Source organism: Ixodes scapularis, unplaced genomic scaffold, assembly GCF_016920785.2.
Source record: "Ixodes scapularis isolate PalLabHiFi unplaced genomic scaffold, ASM1692078v2 PGA_scaffold10__122_contigs__length_95168666, whole genome shotgun sequence".
Lineage (NCBI taxonomy): Eukaryota > Metazoa > Arthropoda > Arachnida > Ixodida > Ixodidae > Ixodes > Ixodes scapularis.
In genome coordinates, this window is record NW_024609836.1 from 94,647,894 (window position 1) to 94,666,777 (window position 18,884).

The 18,884-nt window shown below is 45.4% G+C and overlaps 1 protein-coding gene across 2 annotated transcripts in view; it reads right to left on the reverse strand.

Annotated features, from left to right (window-relative positions):
- Positions 1-18,884, reverse strand: part of LOC8043682 (synaptosomal-associated protein 25) — a 272,225-nt gene that overhangs the window by 26,627 nt on the left and 226,714 nt on the right. For both annotated transcript variants that reach the window (XM_040217394.2, XM_040217395.3), the window contains exon 7: positions 9,682-9,810. In XM_040217394.2, the coding sequence (XP_040073328.1) occupies positions 9,682-9,810 (129 nt within the window). The remainder of the gene's footprint in view (positions 1-9,681; positions 9,811-18,884) is intronic.

Sequence of the window (18,884 nt, forward strand, 5' to 3'; positions counted from 1 at the left end):
AAAACGTAACCTCGTCCATATTCCTGTTTAGCTTCGGCTCTTTCAGGAAGAACGTTTCTGTAAGATGCCTCGATATCCCCGGAAAATATTGCGCAAAAAAAAAAGAAGAAAATTATGCCGAAAAAAAAAAACTGTTCGGGGTTTTTATTATGTTATATAAGTGCCAACACGCGAAAAGATATGTTTCAGCCTTTTCAATAGAATGAGGCTTCAAACTCCTTTTGTTGTTTGTCCGCTTCGAATGCGGAGTGTTTACGAAACGTAAAGGATACAGGGGCAAGACTGTGCCCATGTAGAGGTAAAGGCTTTGGCGGATTTGTCTGGGTTCAGTAATCGTTCGTTAATTTTTTATTTTTGATCATTTTTTTTTGTCTTCTAAAGAAACCTGAAAGCCTTTTGCCTTATATTTAAACCAACATCATATCCCCACTTCGTACTTTTAAAGATAAACAATAGACACTGCCAGAACACGTTCGTGCAAACTTAGCATTACTATTATTTTTTTTTTTAAATTTTCCTGAGAGTGTTGTCTGAGCCCATAACGATCTCAAAAATACGAAACCATACTGGGCCGGTTCACACCGAGAAAACAAACAACAAGCACCGTTTGTAAACACGCTATACACACCTTTGCCCCAACCCTTTTGTAAACGTCCGCAACTAAAAAAAAAAAAAAAAAAAAAAAAATAAAACACCGATGCGCATTTTTAGCGGTTGCGACAGTCACCTGAGTTGCAAGAAACTGCAAATTGAAAGCAATTCAAGTAGCATGAAACTTCAGAATATATTCGAAAGTAGCTTCGAGCTACAAGTAACTCGGGCGACTTTAGTGCAACTATCAAACAAGCATGCACTCAAAGTGGAAACAGGAGCAGTTTAGACTTATAGTGAGGGAGTCGAGAGACTCTGGTGATTCCATCATTCTCGGAGGGAGGGGAGAAGGAGGAGTTCCCACGAAAGGGTCGCGAAAGCAAGACGACGCCGAAAGACAACGGCTTCGCATTAGTGCCGACTTTTCATTGTTCTCGGCACGAACAAAACACTCGAGTATTGCTGCGCTTTTTGGCTTTTCTGTTTTTCTTCCCCCTGAGAAGGAACGGCGATATGAAACAGGTTGTCTCGTCCACTTAAGAATAAGAATGGGAAGACTGTGTCGGCTCGCGTATCTCTTTTTATTTGCCTTTGTTCAGGGTTGTTCGCTTACATTCGTGTTTTGCCGTGTATCATTAGCTTGTACCATTGAATTCGCGCGTTCTCACAAGCCGCCAGAGGAAGTTAGAAGATTCGACATTGTGCATCGCTTAGACAAAGCGATATTCGAGTAAAAAGACAAAGACACTAGTAGTTTCGTTTTTTTTTTTTTTACGTGTTTCTTGTTGAACGACACGTAGATAATTTTGCGCGAATCACGCGCGTCCCCCAGCGTCGCGTGCCCTTGTCCTCGCCTTTGTACTGCGATTGTTTCAGCAGGACAACACTCTTCAGGGTGTGTGTTTCAATGTAAAGACAGCGACTGAGCTAGTATGACCACGCCATCTCGCCTATTCCGTTTCTTTCAGAGCTTAAAAGGGTACTCGGGCCGTTTTTTTGAGCTACCCAAACAAATTGCATTTTCGAAATACCCGGATATGAGTCTCCACGTTATGCTATTTAATGTCTCCAAATTCAAAATAGCTATTGAGAGAAGGGTAAATGAAGCTGTTGCCGAAACCAACATCCAAAATTTCCGCGCTCTCTCCAGCGGTGTGACGTCACAAATGGTACAGACTCTTGGGTCGCGCAGGTAGTCTTAAAACAGAGCAATTGAAAACGTGCGTGTTGGTGAATGCTTGCAAGGGTAGAACATCGAGGACGGGGACGGAAACAGGGAAGAAGTCCAGATTCCGTCCCCCGTCCTCGATGTTTTATCCTTTCAAGTATTCGTATAGTATTGAAAAAGAGTATGTCGAGCGCTTATTCGTGCCTCTCAGTGAACGAGCTTCCAAGCATAGTTTTCAACCATCAAACGTCTTGTAATCCGTTCGGAACGTTATTTACCGTCCACTTCGTACCATTTCTGCCGGCACACCTCAGTGTTGCCAGTAATAGCTCTCGGTTTGAGAAAAAAAAAGAACGAAATTCGATAATTCGATACCTTTGCGAACAATTTTTTTTCTCACACAATACTCGAGGGATTGGTACAGCCGTGTCTATTGGTCTGTTTAGCTACTCTTGAGGCAAACCAGCGACAAAAAAAAAAAAAAAAATCCCTGGAGTACCTTTTAAAAAGCTGACATTAAGATTAGAACTGAAGCAGCATGTTTTAGAGGGGCACCACCAGAGACAATACAAGCCTCGCAAGTGACGTCACGCTAGGGAAGAATGGGGCCCCGCACCATACTGGTGGTTGACTTCACACCGCGCGGATGCGCTTACCAAGGCGTAGGATGCCGCTAACGGCCCGGATATACGCTGACATGCACCATATTTTCTACAGAGGTACCTAGTTGTGTTACATGTGAACTTGGGAAAGACGTGCCCAGCTTGCGATGATGACGTTGAGCGTGTACGCGCAGAATTTTTCGGCACTGGTGCGACCGCGCGACGAGCAGAAAGTTTCGATATGCCGCCGACGAAGTTTTGAAGCAAAAAACTGTCGTGTAACAAAAAAAAAAAAAAAAAAGAAAGAAAGCTGAATTGCGTGCTTTATCATTTGACGAGCGGCTCTAGGAGTCGCTTGTAGAAAATTTGTTACGATTTTGCGAAATATTGGTAAACAACGCAAGGCTACCGTCATGATCTAAACCCTGAGACAAGGACAAATCAAATACCGGAGGGTTTATAATAAGACGTTTCCTAACCGGCTCGCCTGCATACTATCGCTCCTTGCGAAGGCTACCGTCTCGCAGACGGCACGAACCAATGCTTCGGTGGCGGCGTCTCGGCGAGCTTGCACGCGGGGGCCGCCGCCGACTGATCGCCGTAGGGACGGGCTCGCGGCGCGACACTCGCCCGGACTCGGCCGGGAGCCCCGAAGGTGAGCTCGAAGCGTGGAGACGGCGTTATGTAACGAAGGCCATCTACACCACAAACGGGCAACAGCCGATGCAAAGGCGTGCGTGAACGTAAACAACGGTAGAAAAGTGCCGTCGCTCGCCGTTATGAAATGCGCCCCGCAAACTCGATAATCCGCGGCCGCATCCCTTTCCTGCCGCTCGTACTTTCAACTTGACGGCTACTCTGTCTCGCGGGGCATGCCGACGAAACGATCGGACGATCGTCGCCATACGAAGTAATTGCTACAGCCGAGCGCGGCGCAGTTTACCATTGCCCTCGCTGCGAAGGGCCGCCGAGTCAACCACCAGCATAGTGTATAGCGGTGTTCGACGTCATACTAACTCATATCAACGAACAACACATAAAAACAGGCCGTATTCGTGCTAACACTGTCATGTAGTGTACGTATACGTAACACGACGCAGCATTAAAAAATAAAGAGAAAGAACTTTGACGCTTTCATTATACTCGAGCTGGAAAAAAAAGTCCGCAGCCTTTTTTTTTTTCTTCGCCGCCTGCAAGGGGCCAGCCCGGTGCACAAATTACATACGAGTGCCACGTTTGGTAGGGACCCGTGCCCAATCGGTGAAAACACGCATCTCACCCCAGATGCTGACGTAAAACTCGCGTTGAGTCAATGATCCCGGCTAGCCCCCTGTAGGTGACGTAGAACGCTACGAGGCTCCGGCCTTGTTATGTTACCTACACTCGTTTCCAACAGAAGAAGAAAAAAAGTTTGACGCATTGCTTAGACGCCGCGCGAAGCCGTTCTTACGAGACTTGATTGTCGGAGAACGAAGCGATACTTTTGGTTTTAGAAACGTGTGGGTCTTGTTAAGATAGCAAAATGTCTAATCTAAAATGCATCTAGATGTATCTGAATTCTCTAGAGAAAGTGGGAAATCACAAATGCAGCGCAAAAAGTTACTTTTTTTTTATTACTGTTTTTGAGCCGAATACGAGTAGGTGCTGCCTCTACACGTAGGAAAGGGTATCAAGTTCTAGGGAGAAGAGCGAAGGCGCGAGAGGGCGTGGGAAAGGAGATAGAGCGAGCAAAAGTGAAAAAGCCGTTTCCGGGCGTGATTCTATCGTATTGTTATTTTCTTTGGGCCCTCTCACTGCCTGTGCTCAGAAGGAAAGGGAAAAGTTACTCGGAAATGTTGGCCATTTCCGGTGATTCCGATTTCCTTTGAATTAGAGATCCCGCCTTTGTTCGCCAACTCGTTCTTCTGCACCTCAAACAATTCCTTCGCATAAGAGGCGGCTCGAGTTGCCACTATGTAAAAAGAAATGTCGGAAGTACGCGGAAGTTACCGAGAAACGGCACAAACAGAAAGTGTACATCTTCGTCAATCGCGGGCTTACGCACATCTTAAGAATTTGATTAACCCATCCGGGAAGAGATTTCTGGAAAACAGCATAGTGTACGCAGTTAAGACAGTCGAAGAGAGCGCAGAGTACATGCCTAAGGCGCGTCATAATCAATCTCGCACCTTTGCCCTTTTCTCACGAATACTGGTCAAAGTTAAGCGTAACATGCGAGCGCAATTCGATGGGGCAAATAGACCGAGGATAGCGTCAATAGCTCGGCGATGCTTCGTCGCGCTCGTCGAAAACTCGCTCCGCGTCGTCCATGCTTTCACTAGACCAGAGATAATCACGTGAGGGTTAAACGGACTATGCGGAAAGCAAGATCGTCCGCTTCGTTTGCAGGGGTTCCGGTGACGTCAGAACGCCCAGCTCTCGTTGGTTCTGAATGAACGATAGTGGGCGGTTGAGGTCTACCCACTATCCTTCGATCCGAGCCAATCGGAGCTCCGCGTCCTTCTGACGTCACCGCAACTCCCGCGCAAAAAGCGGACGAACTTGCTTTCCGCATAGGTTACCGGACCGGTGGATACGGAATACATTGGGTACGATCAAAACGAGCAGCGTAGGTAACGCTAGACCTAATCCGTGAAGCGAATCGGTACACGGCGTTCTTGGAAGGCTTATTCGCGAGAAGGAACCAATCAGCGACCGAAGTGCCGTGCACGCGCCGATGGACTACGACCCTTAAATGGGGCCTCCCCACTGCGAATGCCTGGGACGCGCAGTTTCGGCTCGAAAAAGGTGGGCAACGAGAATGCAACATGCACGATGAGGACGCACGCTCCCCCCGTCCCTTCGCCGCCCACGCGGAGGCCGACGCTCGCAATCATCGATTTGGGGAAGAAACGAAGGGGAAAAAAAGGAGGCCCGTAGAATAAGACGGGGGAATGAAATGGGGAACGGGGGCTGCGTAAGGGAATCGGAGCATGCATATTTTAAGGGAGAACGAGCACGGGGGAAGGAAACGAGGATAGAGACGACGCGCAATGAATCAGGGATACGAGAATCTAAGAAAATGGGGAAGAAACGGGAAAGAGTGGGGGAAAATAAGAACAATTCGAAGCGGTACAACGAGGGAAAGCGAAAGCTGGTTCAAGGCACAACTCAGACTACGTCGGGCGTTTCGGGGGAAAAAGAGAGTAAGGAAGGAATGCGATTGGTGAGAGATGCAAAACGGGGTTGCGCGACGCTTGTATTAGTGATTACGAGGTGTGTCGTGCGCTTAAGGAGGTTAGCGTGCACGCAAGAATTCGACGTTAGCCGCGATTCGAGAGTAGAAATTCTTAAATGAAGTGCTAGCTGAACAAGGGGTTCGCGAAAACAATAAGGACAGCAGAGAGAAAGAGATGGTGAACAGTACGGCGCACTGTACTGTTCACCATCTCTTCACCGTCCATTATAGAGAGAAAAAGATAAAGGGGAAAGAAGGGTGCGCAAAGTGGATGCGTCTACGTATAAAAAACAAAAAACATGGAAGGGGAAAAGGAGAAAGCAGGGAGAAAATTGCGATGGAGCGGGATTTCGGGGAGAATCATAACCAGAGTTCGGGATAAACGCGGAAAACGAAAAAGAGATAAAAGGAAAAGATCAGATCGGCAAAATAACGACCCAAAGGAAGAGGGAAGCGAAGTGGAAACTCGATAAGACTGAACGCAAAGTGGAACGAGCAAAGTGCGTGTATAGGGAAAGACACGTGGAAAACGAAAAAGCAAAATCGTCCCGAAAGACGGCACACACAAAAAAACAAACAAGAAAACAAAAAGGACGGAACAAAACGACTAAGACAATGAGGAGGAGGCGAAACAAGCGAAAAAACGGAAGAAAAAAAATCACAAAGACCAGAGTCATTTTTCGCACGTCGCGGACGATTCGGAACTGTTATCGACGTAAACGTGATGATAAAAAAAAAAAAATGAGAAACACAGAATCACAATTGCAAGGCCAGAGAACCTTTCCCAAAAGGGAGAGCGATCGGGAGAGAAGAGAAACCGGCATTTCTGTCTTCTTATGTTTACGTCCCCAGCGTAAACAGAAGGAGACGGCCGAAGCCATTTCTGAGCCGTTCTCACGTCACTCGCGAAAAACATAGGGAAGAAGGTTTGACGGTTACGCGGTTCCAGTGGAACCGGGAACAAAGAGCACGAACGGGCTGCTACATAAACATAAACACGCGCTTGTACGTAGGGAACGCACGCTGGGGAGAAAGGGGAAGGACTGGATGACCCGGCGAAGATAATTGGCTATCCACCCAACTGATCGAACCTGAATGACTATGCTGCGGTGCTGGGGAATGGCAGAAGTGCGAGGAATACAAAAGACCAAAGATCAAAGACAGCGTTCAAAGGACGTACACATAACATGTGCGTTGTAGGGAGCACGAGGTGGAACTGAGGATGACATTCGGTCAAAATGGGGAAGACACGGAATAGGTACCTGTAACGAAGCATGGTGTAAGGCGCAAAAAAAAAAAAAAAAAAAAAAACAATGGACACAAGGAAGAAGACCCACACACAAAAGCGCCACTCACAACTCTATTTGAAAAGTGCAGAAAAGGAAGAAATATATATCTCGTCCCCTTCCTCAGGTTCATGAATGCACTTTGTCAGTTTGAGGCCGTAAGGACGTGTGTAGGTGACAGTGGCGCCATTCCTTTCCAGAATGAGACAGGAGTGAGCGTTGACAACCTTCTAACCGTACTAGAAGCGTATCTTAACAGCACTTTTATCTCGTTGGACAACCAGCTTTTCTTTTTTACAAAAAAAAGAGGCATCTGCATTTGGTCGTGCGTAAGCGTGCGTGCCCCCACCCGCCCGCACCGCCCAAAATGGAAATGACACCCGAAATGGGAATGACAAAGTTGGTAGACGTGAGCATGAATTGGGGATACAAGACCACCGACAATCAATTAGTAACCACCTCGGGGGATATTTTTTTGGAACCTCCAAGGTCGTCGGCAGAGAACGTTGGCCGAATTCCTGAAGTTTATTTGCCGCAGACATGGTTCAGTTTACGAATTTGTTTCTGCCCTTTGGATGATCCGATATCAGACACAACAAAATGCCCATGAAGTACATTATTAATGAAGTTTTAAATCGTAGAAAGGTTTCCCACTCTATTGGCGAATTAACTATAGACGGTCATAACATGTCAGGTGCACGTTTGGCGGAACAGTTTAATGCTAACTATTCAAATGCACTACCTACTGCACAGGGAAACGGAAATAATGAAAATGTCCTTTCTTCTGTGAAACATACTGATGATACGTTTTTTCTCAATCCAACTGACGAAGTAGAGGTGTATAACATCTTTCTATGACTAAAAAACAGCAAAAGTATTGACATTGATAAATTACAAATAAAGCCAGTTAAATTTGTAATGGATATAATTGCCCCACACTTAGCATACATATACAACTTATCATTATCATCTGGTCAGTTTCCCGCAAAAATGAAGTTGGCTAAAGTCACTGTTGTGCATAAAGGAGGCGATAAGCATGTAATGAATAACTATAGGCCAATATCTGTGTTACCTGTCTTCTCTAAGGTACTCGAAAAGATTATTCTTACGCGCCTCGATCACTTTTTTTGTAAACATTCTATATTAACAGACTATCAATTCGGCTTTCGCAAAGGCAAATCTACGGAAGCCGCCTTGTTATATCAAAAAGAAATTATATTGCGAAATATAGAAAAAAGGCTGATTACTTTAGGTGTGTTCATTGATTTTAGTAAAGCGTTTGATGTCCTAAATCATACAGTACTACTTATGAAACTTAGTCGATATGGCGTCCGCGGTGTAGCACTTGCCTTGCTTCACTCGTATCTAACAAATAGGAAACAGTGTGTAGCTATTGACGGTTTTTTCTCTTCTTTCCAAAGTGTTCTTTGTGGTGTACCGCAGGGAAGTATACTTGGACCTTTTCTATTTAATGTCTACATCAATGACCTAGTAAACATTGATAACCAAGTGCAATTTGTTATATATGCGGACGATACGAGTATGTTTTTCTCTGCGGCTGATGCTGATACACTGTTATGCCAAGCCAATTCTACTCGTACCAAATTTGCATTGTGGTCTGATACTAACGGCCTTAAGGTAAATACAATGAAGTCTAAAGCAATCTTATTTAGATCAAAAAATAAGCCCATTTCAATAAATTACACTCTCATACTAGGTACGTCGTTAATCGAAATAGTCAGCCAGCATAAAGCTTTACGTGTATTTTTTTCAGAGAATATGACGTGGGATTGTCATGTAAATTATTTAACAGCTAAACTTTCTCGGATCGTTGGTATTGTTTCTCGTTGTCGCAACGTTTTACCACTCAACATTAAACTTAAAATTTATTATGCATTATTTCAATCCCACTTGAGTTATTGTCACCTTGTATGGGCTACTACAACAAAAACAAACCTTAAAAACATACTATTACTGCAAAAGAAAATAATACGATATATTGCTGATGTTTCCTACACAGACCACACAGAACCTTTATTTTTAAAATATCAAATAATTCCGGTTGAACGCATGTATGAGTATCGTTTGCTTTGTTCCATTCGTTTCTCCTCCACACACTTCATCGATTTCTTATTCACTATTTCTGAGCTTGTAAGGCATAGCAGTGATGTCAACATACGCCGCAGAGAAGCATGGGTCCTCCCTTGTTCCCGCACAAACTACAACTTTCAAACTTTACATTACAACCTACCACTCGTTTTAAATAAATGCCTCACAAACAACATAAACATATACACGATTAGCAAACGAGACTTGCGCTCTTATATCTTCGTTGTTCCCTAATTTAGTGTTATAATGTTTACAAAGTTCCGATTTTTTTTATTTTTTTTTATTTTTTATTTTTTTAATGTTACGCTAGGAGAGTGTTGCGCACTACCAAGCTGCTGCCATGTAATAAGGGTCCCAGACCCAGTCAAGCTGTCTCAACAGCTTTTTGTCTGGGACTCCTTCCAGTGTTTCTGGAAAATAAAGCTTTGATTTGATTTGATTTGATTGAAGGCTATGTTTTAGCCAATAATGCATAGGGAAGTCAACTACGTGGAGCAGCCCCATGATCAAATAACTGCAAGCATCGACGTATAAGGCAGCTCAACTTACGCCCTCTGGACAATAATGAGCGGGCAAAATATGACAGATCGCCGTTTAAACAGGTCCCCATACACTTTCTTCGATCGCGCCAACAAAGCTCACCGACTGATCCGAGACAATACAGACAGCCACTGCGGGTAACAAAAACAAAAAAGGCGATCGTCTGACCTGGCGATGTATCCGCTGGTTGGTCCGGCCCCGTTGCGGTCGTCCATTACCCTCGCAGGCTGACTATTCACCACCTTGCCGTCTTCGTTCGCCTTCCACGTGCTGGCGTCCTCCTTGAACTCCTTGCCCCTGGACAGGTCGAGCACAAGGTCAAGCAGGGTCAAGGTCGCCCTCGAAAAGCCGCCCGAACACGTCTGATATGAAGTTCCAAATCAAGCAATCAGCGCTAGCACACAGCTACCCATCTCGATTACGTCTTATCATCCGCGTCTTACGTAAGTACAAAGTCAAACGCGGTCAAGCTAAAATCAAGTTCAAGGACAGAAAGTTGTCTGAACCCAGAGGAAATTAACCTTGAATTGAGCTATCAGTGCATGCGTGCCACCACCGATCTCAATTAGCTAGGCCTCCTCGATCATGCCTCGCAGGAGAATAAGGTCACACGCGGTCAAGTGAAGGTCGAAGCCGGAAACCTGCCCGAGTTTAGATAAAATTAATCTTCATATCGAGATTACCTGTCACGATTACGGCTGCTCGACCGCATCTGATGTGGATCAAGGTCAAGCACGGCCAAAAGAGGAGGTCACCGACGTAAAGCCGCGTCGGTGACCAACGTCTGTACTGAGCGATCAGGCGGCAGCGTGCAACTACGGCTATCAATGAAACCTTTCCTCACGGTGCCTTTAGGGACTCGACATTGTGGACACGAAGCTACGCGGCTTTCACGTCACTAGCACCAAAAACGCAGTACATAATGAACTACATCAGAGTCCAACCGAGTAAAACCTGCACCTAAACGCCTTGTGAAAAGCCGGCAAGTAGTACAAACGTACAAACGCGGTACCTCAATTTTTTTTTTTTCATACGAGTCTCACTAGAATCCCGGTTTTGGTTCTTTTCCCTCCAGTCTTTGTCCCTCCCTCCCTCCCCCCCTCTCCTCGTCTCTTGGTCAAGGAATGGCTTCAAGAAGAACCTGAAAAAAATACTATTAAAAAAAAAAAGAAAACGTGGACGCATAAGGGTTTTATTCGTGGGCCTTAACGTCTGACCTCCTTAAATCGCTGCCATATTCGTGACGGCAGGTATCATGTACCCTTGGAAGGGAAAAGGAAAAAAAGAACAACATAAAAAACCGAATACAACGAAAAGCGAAATAATCGCGTTAGGCTGGATGAGCTTCACGACCACGATCGTTGCGGACTTTTATATACATATATAGTAACCTGCAAGGAAGGCAAGTGGCTGCTGAGCTACAAGATCTGCTTATGTAGCGCAAGTTTCAGCGAACAAGCCTCTTCATCCGCCCGGCTTCCTTCTTCCACGATTGTTCAATAAAGTTAGTATAGGTTTCGCCGTTATCCAGTTAAAACAGGCGATCAATGGCGGCTTGTGCAGCACGAAATTCTAAGTATTGCGCCAAGAAACTGAGGAAGAGAAGGAGACGAGAGGGGACGTCGGCGCTCTGGTTGGAAGGATTAGTGGGTAGACATAAACCTAGCTGACTTCGACTCCGCTGCATTCGTCGAACGCGTTCGAGTGCGAGCGCCCAACGCCGGGCGCCGGCATTCCGCAGCTCCTGCGCAAGTCGTCCGCTTCTTGCTCGAAAGCTGCGGTGACGTCATAAGGACGCCGAGCTCTGAATGGCTTCGATATAAAAGATAGTGGGTAGAGCTCAGTGCTAGACGCCTTCGGGTCTACCCACTATACTTTTGTTTTCAATCCGACAATAAGAGTTTGGCGTTCTCACATCATCGCAACTCCTGTACAAGAAGCAGACGACATCCACGCTCTCCGCATAGGCCTCCTGCGCGGAAGCTGCGAACAAACGGTGGCGCCCTCATTTAGGGCAGTACGAGCTAGCCTGATTGGGCCTCGTACTAATCGTGGCAAGTTGGCCGAGATTTTTTCTCCACGTGTGGCGCCGAAGAACGGAAAAACAGCCGTGGACGCCCGAAAGCGGCAAGATTCAACGCCGCCAGAGAATCGAAAGTGTCAGACTCACGCCACCGGCGCTACGATACGCGTCTCTCATCTCTGTGTGCTGACGCCAAAACATCTGGCGTCCCGACGCAATATTTTTTTTTTTTTTTTGCAACGTGTGAAACGGCGTTTTTTTGCTCACGCTCTTAGCTTTAACCTGCTTTTCGACGGCGTTCAAAATCTTGTTGTTTCTTTCCCTTTTTCTCGTGGTCTCGCGTTCCGAACCAAAGCAGGCCCGGTTCTACATTGTGTGACAGTTTGAACACGCCGAAGTTTGCGCTACCCAAAACAAGCCCTAACATGTTCCTTTTCGCAGCGCCCCCTTGGCGGGACAAGAGGCCTATACTGCGACGTCGAGCGCAGCAAACACGGCGCAGCGTAGCGCACATAGATACTGAATTGGTCGCCGAGAGGCCTCCCGCGTTGCCCAGAGGACGCCGCTGCGAAGGGGAACTCGGTAGGACTTCTTTTGGGTAGTACCGTATGGTAGTACAAACTTGAGCCTCTCAAACTGCCACACACGTAGAAGCTTGTCTGCTCTGTTGCAAAACACAAAATGTAAAAAAAAAAAAAAAAAAATCGAACATTGTCGAAGAACAGGTTAAAGCTAAAACGCTCAGAGCGGGAGCCAAGAGACGCCGTTTCAACCGTTCCCAAGTTTTGACGTCACCAGGCAGAGATAAGAGACGCGTCGTTTACGATCCGTATTACGTTTCACTCGTGTACAGTGAAAACACCCTAGAGACAAGAGTGTCCCCATTTAGGTCGAGCAACGGATGCACGCGCGTCCAAACTTCGACAATTCTGCAAAAGACAACGGCAAGCGTGTTTTCCCGCATTGGTGTTGTTCGTGCGGGGAAGCCACCTTAAGGCGGTCTCTACCGATAATCGATGTCCTGCAGTCCTGTCACCGTGTTCACGTGACGTCGTCAGTGTGACGGCCGTTACGTGACGTGACTCTGACGTCACGTGAACAGACGTCACATTGTCACGTGACGTGACAGTGCGATATCCCGGTAAAATATGACGTCACGCGATACCGTGACGTCAGGGGAGACCGGCATGGTGTCGCAGAGGATCTATGATCTATAAATGCTACGCAGTTAGAATGCCTTCGGGATATACCAAAGGTAAACAGGTTTTTTTTTTTGCTATTTTCTTCCTCGAAAACAAACGAGGGTTTCCTCCTTTCTGTCGGAATAAGTAAGTTCCCGCTCCTGCTCTATTCGCAAGGGAAGAAACGGTGAAAGAAAAGGAACGAAAAGAAAAACACGAGAAAAAGGTTTTCAGTCAGACTAAACATGATTGTCGAACGTTGACCTAATGATGAACAATAAAACGTGAAAAAGCACGGATATCTGGAAAAAATACAGCAAAACTCAAAAAAAAAGATAGCGAGGGAGCACAACAAGCACGAAAAGAATAAGTAAAACTGAATTAAGATCCTCTCAGGCGTACAACCTAAACCACGAATATGCGAATTTTGGTCAACAAATCAAAATAGCGGAGCAACGCAGAAAACAAAAAAGAAAGCAAAATCATGCAATTTTACTTAATGAGGCAAAGAGCATTAGCAACAACTTCGCGTGCCATGCCAAAAAAAGTTAAGTGAAAAATCATGCTGTGAACATTAAAAGTAAAAAGGTAGAAATCAAATAGAACAAAGTGTGCAACTCGTCCCAAGATTAATCCGGGCATATTCAGAAAAAAAAGAAGAAAAAGAAATCGTGCATACAATGTTAAGCAGATCATTACTAAAACATTTACCGTCTTTCACGTTCAATCCATGTCAAAGCCCTCACCCCTGTCACGTATGCAAATTTAATTCGATAGAGTGGCATCCTCTAGCTTGGACTATTTCACGGATCCCTGAGTGTTTCGTCGGGCTTCGGAGAGTCTACTTGATAGTTGAAACTGTACTACATTTTGTGGGAAGTGTGCCCACATTTGTAGACACGTTAATTTGCACATTTGATGCTGCGCGTGAGTTGTGTTTCTTCTTTTTACCTTTTGGTGTGCGCCAATGTGAAGACCCGCGTGGCTGTTTTTGGCCACATAAAATAAACATTATTATTATTATTCTTAGCTAACTCGAATATCAAGCTACTATAAATCCACCGTCGTAATAAATAAAAACGAAACAATGCTCGCAGCGCCGCGTCTGCTAGAATAATATACAAAAATATTTATAAAATAAAATAAAAAAAAGTGCCGAAATGAAAAAAAAAAAAGTCTGCCGCCAGATTTAATGCATACTTTATGAGAAAGTTTGAAGCGCAAATTGTGAAGGCAGGAACCAGTTTCTTTCGACGTTTTTTTATCACAAAGGGGAAAACCCGTAATCAGCTTCTGGTGAGGAGAATGTATTTACTTTCTCGGAAATGATATTTATATATTTATTTACGTACATTCGATTAATGATATTAATAAATTATTGCACACGCACGTTTAACATTGCCAAGAAAAATAAGTTTGCCTCCACTCTAATTCCTCCCCAAAAAAACCAAAACCCCTATTCTTGAAAAAAAAAAAAAAAAAAGCACTAGATCGATGTTTAAAATTTCGATCATATGTGTTATCAACCTGAACCTTGTCTCTATTTAGGATTAAAAAAAAAGAAGTGCCCTAGAATAGTACGAAAATTTAATGTCTACTATAGCGGTCTGAACTAGGTTCCTTTAAAAGACACACCCAATCGGAGAAGTTCAATGAACTCCTAGGATTCCCAAACCAAGGCAGATGCGATCGTGTCGAAGCAAAGGCATGCTACAAACAAACCCGGGGAGTGAACAATGGGCAAGGGTGACAAACAGAAGAAAACAAATGGCATTTACGTGAGAAACATCGCGACTTGATCCGCTCTGAAAAAACAACGAAAGGGGGAAAAAATCTTAAATAAATGCTCGGCGTCGAGGACAGATAAAATTGTCGCATACTCATAAATATCTCGCCACAACACGAATACCGCAAAGGTTCCAAGTGCAGAGAAATAAAAAGAGCGCGAAAACGAACACAAAAGAGAAGTAGAAGACAAACACAGCGCTGTTCTTCTACTTGACTTTGTATTCATTTTTGCGCTGTTTTCATTTCTCAGACCATGCACCCGACTCGCCCATCTTCCCACCTTACTACAAGTTACAAGCGAGAAGCGCGCTGTCTGGTTCTCCCGCAGCGCGAGAGTTCATGCAGAGGACGCGCAATGAAGCGCAATGAGCTCATGCTCGTAACTTGTTTAGAGTTCGTGCTAACGAGCGACGGGGTATAGCGCACACTGCAGAACACAGTTAGGACGAACACGACATAGGCGATTTATTTTATTTTAGTCGGAAGGGTGGCGACAAACTCAAAAGAGTCCTTAAGGTAGACTGGCCTCCAGCGCTCCTATGTCTAGAGTAGCGAAGTGACACCGTTATGTCTGCAAAACCATTCGCCGGTTGAAAAAAAAAGAATTAAAAAAAAGAACACATGCTATTGCGGAAGTGGGCGTTTTCGAAGGGCGTTTTCTCAACCACAGACACAAAAATAAAAAAAAAATAAAAATATTCGTTAGCTACTGATTAACAAATTCCTTTATCGTGGCCCCCAAAACAACCTAAGGCGAACTATTTTTTTTTTTTTTAATTTTGAATGTTTTAAAAATAATAAAAACAAAATCATCTATAATCCAGTTCTATAATTTGACGGTGCGTCACGGTGATTTCATTGTTTTTTTTGTTTTTATCCTCGCGCTCAGTGAAAATCCCAAGCTGCGGGGTGTTACGCGCAGCCGCCCACAGATGGCGTTACAGCACGCTGTAACGCCATCTGAAAAAGAAATGCAGCTGTAATGAAAAATAGATCACTTTGGAATTACAACAGGTATGAGGCGGTGAGAGAGATTTGGAAAGGGGTCATGGTGCCTGGCTTGACTTTTGGAAACGCGGTGCTACAGTATCCATGAAATCCGAAGTGCATGCGAGACTAGAAATAAAACAGCGCGGAGTAGGTAGACTGGCTTCGGGGGCACATTGCAAAACGCCAAACCAGGGAGTACAAGGAGACATGGGATGGGCGTCATTTGAGAGCAGGGAAGCGGTGAGCAAGATAGATTTTGAGGATAGGTTGAGGCAAATGGATGGGGAGCAATGGGCACGAAAGGTTTTCAGCTATTTATACATGAGGAGTGTAGACACAAAGTGGAGACAGCGCACTAGGAAATTAAGAGGAAAGTGTTTAGGCTATAGCGGAGATACGGAAGAGCAGGTCTCAGTTAAGAAGAAAGTTAAGGCCACAGAAAGGGATCGGCGGAGAATGCAGACAAAGACGGCTCTGGAAAGCTATAGATTAAATAAAACAGTTATTGCCAAAGAAAGCATTTATGACAATTCTAGGGGAAGCTCATTGCTGTTTGAGGCGAGGACGGGTGTTCTGCGAACCAGAACATACAGAGTGAAGTACCAGGAAATGAATACAGTGTGCACTGCTTGTGGAGAGGAGGACGAGACGGCTGAGTACTTTATAATCTACTGTAAAGGGCTTCACCCTATGCCTACCGAAGACAACATGGATTTATTAAAGTCATTGGGTTTTAGAGACAGCGAAGGGAAAGTGGATTTCAAGACTGTAGAGATTACCAAGCAAAGATTAAGTGAATGGTGGCAGAAATCGAGAGAAAACTAGGTATTTTCTTATTCACTGATGGCAAGGGGGTTTCATAGCCTCACTTTCTTTGCAGTGCGGAGTGAATATAGTTTTCACGTTTAAATATCCTAAGCTTAAATGGCAAAACAAGATGGCTAGGTGGCGTAAGCTACCGCCCGATCCAAAGGGCTCAGCCGGATTCATCCATCCATCCATCCAATACACTGCCAGTAACCTCCTCAGACGAGGGCAGACCATAGTCAACAGGACAAGCTTCCACCTTCGAGAACCCTTGCCCCTCCCCCTTTCCCTCCTCCCTAAAAAACAAATTCTAGTTTTTTTATTTTAAAGAAAGAAAAAAAAATGGACGCAGAGATACAAAGTGAAAATCGCGTGTTTGGGCGACGCGCCTCGACGCGAGCTGTACGCGTGAGCGTAAACGAAGGACCGAGTTCGAGGAACTCCAACTAACGAGAGACAAGATGAGAAACAGCTTGTATAATTGAGCAGCGGGACCGGCGTTCTATGCCTACCGAGCGGTCTCCTAATCACATTCCGGTAACCCCGCCCCGCAACCGCCCCTCGCGTATATGCTGCCTACAAACCGCCGTGGGGATTACGCACAAAAAAAAACAACAACAAAATAACGTCCAACACACGGCCCGGCCTTCGCTAAAAGTTTCAGGTCACGTTGCCGGACGCGCGATCTCGTGGCGACGTCGCACGCGCCGCCGTGTTTGCGCAGCGACGGGTTCGCGCATCGTTCACGCTCTGTATGCGGGAGGCCGAAATATTTCGGGAGCCCGTGTGTGAAATTCGCCACTCCAGGTCATTACTTACAAAGAAAAGGATAGAGACATTATAGTGTTTTAGGCGACGTTCGTTTCCTCCCAATGATGCGGGTGGCGTCCCCACCGCTACTGGGAAAACGAGGACAGCGGGAAGTCTCTTTCGGGTAGCCGTCCTCCGGCACGCGCACGCGTCTTTCCGTCGTGCTCTGGCCCTTCGCGCGCACGCTCGAAGCTCATGAGACGCGGAAGCGTTCTTGAACCCTCGCGCTTTAGGCTGGGGGTCAACCGATATACCTCTCTGCCCTTTCATCCCCGTCAACGACTATAATTAACGGAATACAGCGTAGAATATGACAAGAAGCTGTAAAAAATTCATTAGGGCGGTACGTCTGCTTAGTGGTTTGCGTTTCGACCGCGGGGGGGAGAGCTGGGGTCTCTGGATGACGTCACAGAACAGGGAGCGCAACTGTGAAGGCGACCCCCCCAACACACGCAAACACGTACGACGCGAGAAAGAAAAAGAGAGCTGCAAAGAAGCCACACCATAACACCGCCAGGCACGCGGACGCAGATACGTCGGCCACGCTGACCCAAACAAGTCGCCCCATTTTTTTTTTCTTTTATGTATATTTCTCGAGCCAGCGTCGCGCGTGCCCCAAAGTCATCAGGAGCAGCGACGCCGGTCATTACGACACACACGAAGAAACATACGCGCGCAAATAAACTGGGAGAAAGACGCACATGAAACGCCGGCACACACACACACACACACGCACGCACGCCCACACACACACACACAGACACACGCACACACACACACACGCACGCACGCACGCAGATTCATGCGAGGAAAAGACGTATAAACGGAGCGCCACACTTTCTCGTGTCGAACGAATACGAAGTTACACCGCAAGGCGACGTCCTTCATGATTTATAACGGAAGGGAGAAAAAGGAAGCCAGCTGCGCTAACTACCGTATTTTTACTTTCTTTTGTCTCGTGATTCATTACACTTTTCGGACCGTGAAAACTGCGCCATTGTTCTTTTTTTTTTAATGATTTGATTTTTGATTTCTTTTTAGTAATATATGACACAGTTTAGTTTCGCCGACGCTCCATATGGTGCCAAGTTTTGTAGCTTCTTAAAAAAAGCAGTGAAAAAAAAAAACGAAAACAAAGATATTACACGAACGAAAAAAAAAAAAAAAAAGGGGGGGGGGGGGGGGTCAGAATAGCGTCTGCTAGCGGCAAAGGGGTGAAATATGCAGAGCAGTACGAGCGTCATTTCTATTTTTACATCGTGTCCTTTTTTTTTTTTTTTTTACGTTTTCGCGTCGTGTCCAGGACAGACCCACGAAAATACCTGCGTTCCCCAGCTTCGTATAGACTTTCACAGAGAGACAGAAATAATAAACGCATAAAGAATAGTGAGCGATAAAAGTTAGCGGGTGAGAATTTCTTTTTTCCCCGCAAACGATGTCACGATGCATGCGAAAAAATATTTAAAAAAATGCAATGAGCATAAATTGAGAAGGCGGAAAATTCGAAGCAGGCGGCAAGATTAAACCCCATAAATCAGACCCAATCCTATTTTTAAAAACAGGTAAAAAAAAAAAGTGCGTCTCACACGGTCATGAATGGAGGATTGAGTGGACGTGCGCGTATGCGTAAAACGAGAAAGTATAATGTTAGAGAGAGAGAGAAGGAAAGCCGGGGAGATGGAGATTCTTAGTGATGTCCCGAATGAAGATGACTAAATCCTCTTCCTTCCAATTGACTACGACTGGAATGTGCCCGGCGCTTATATGCTCAA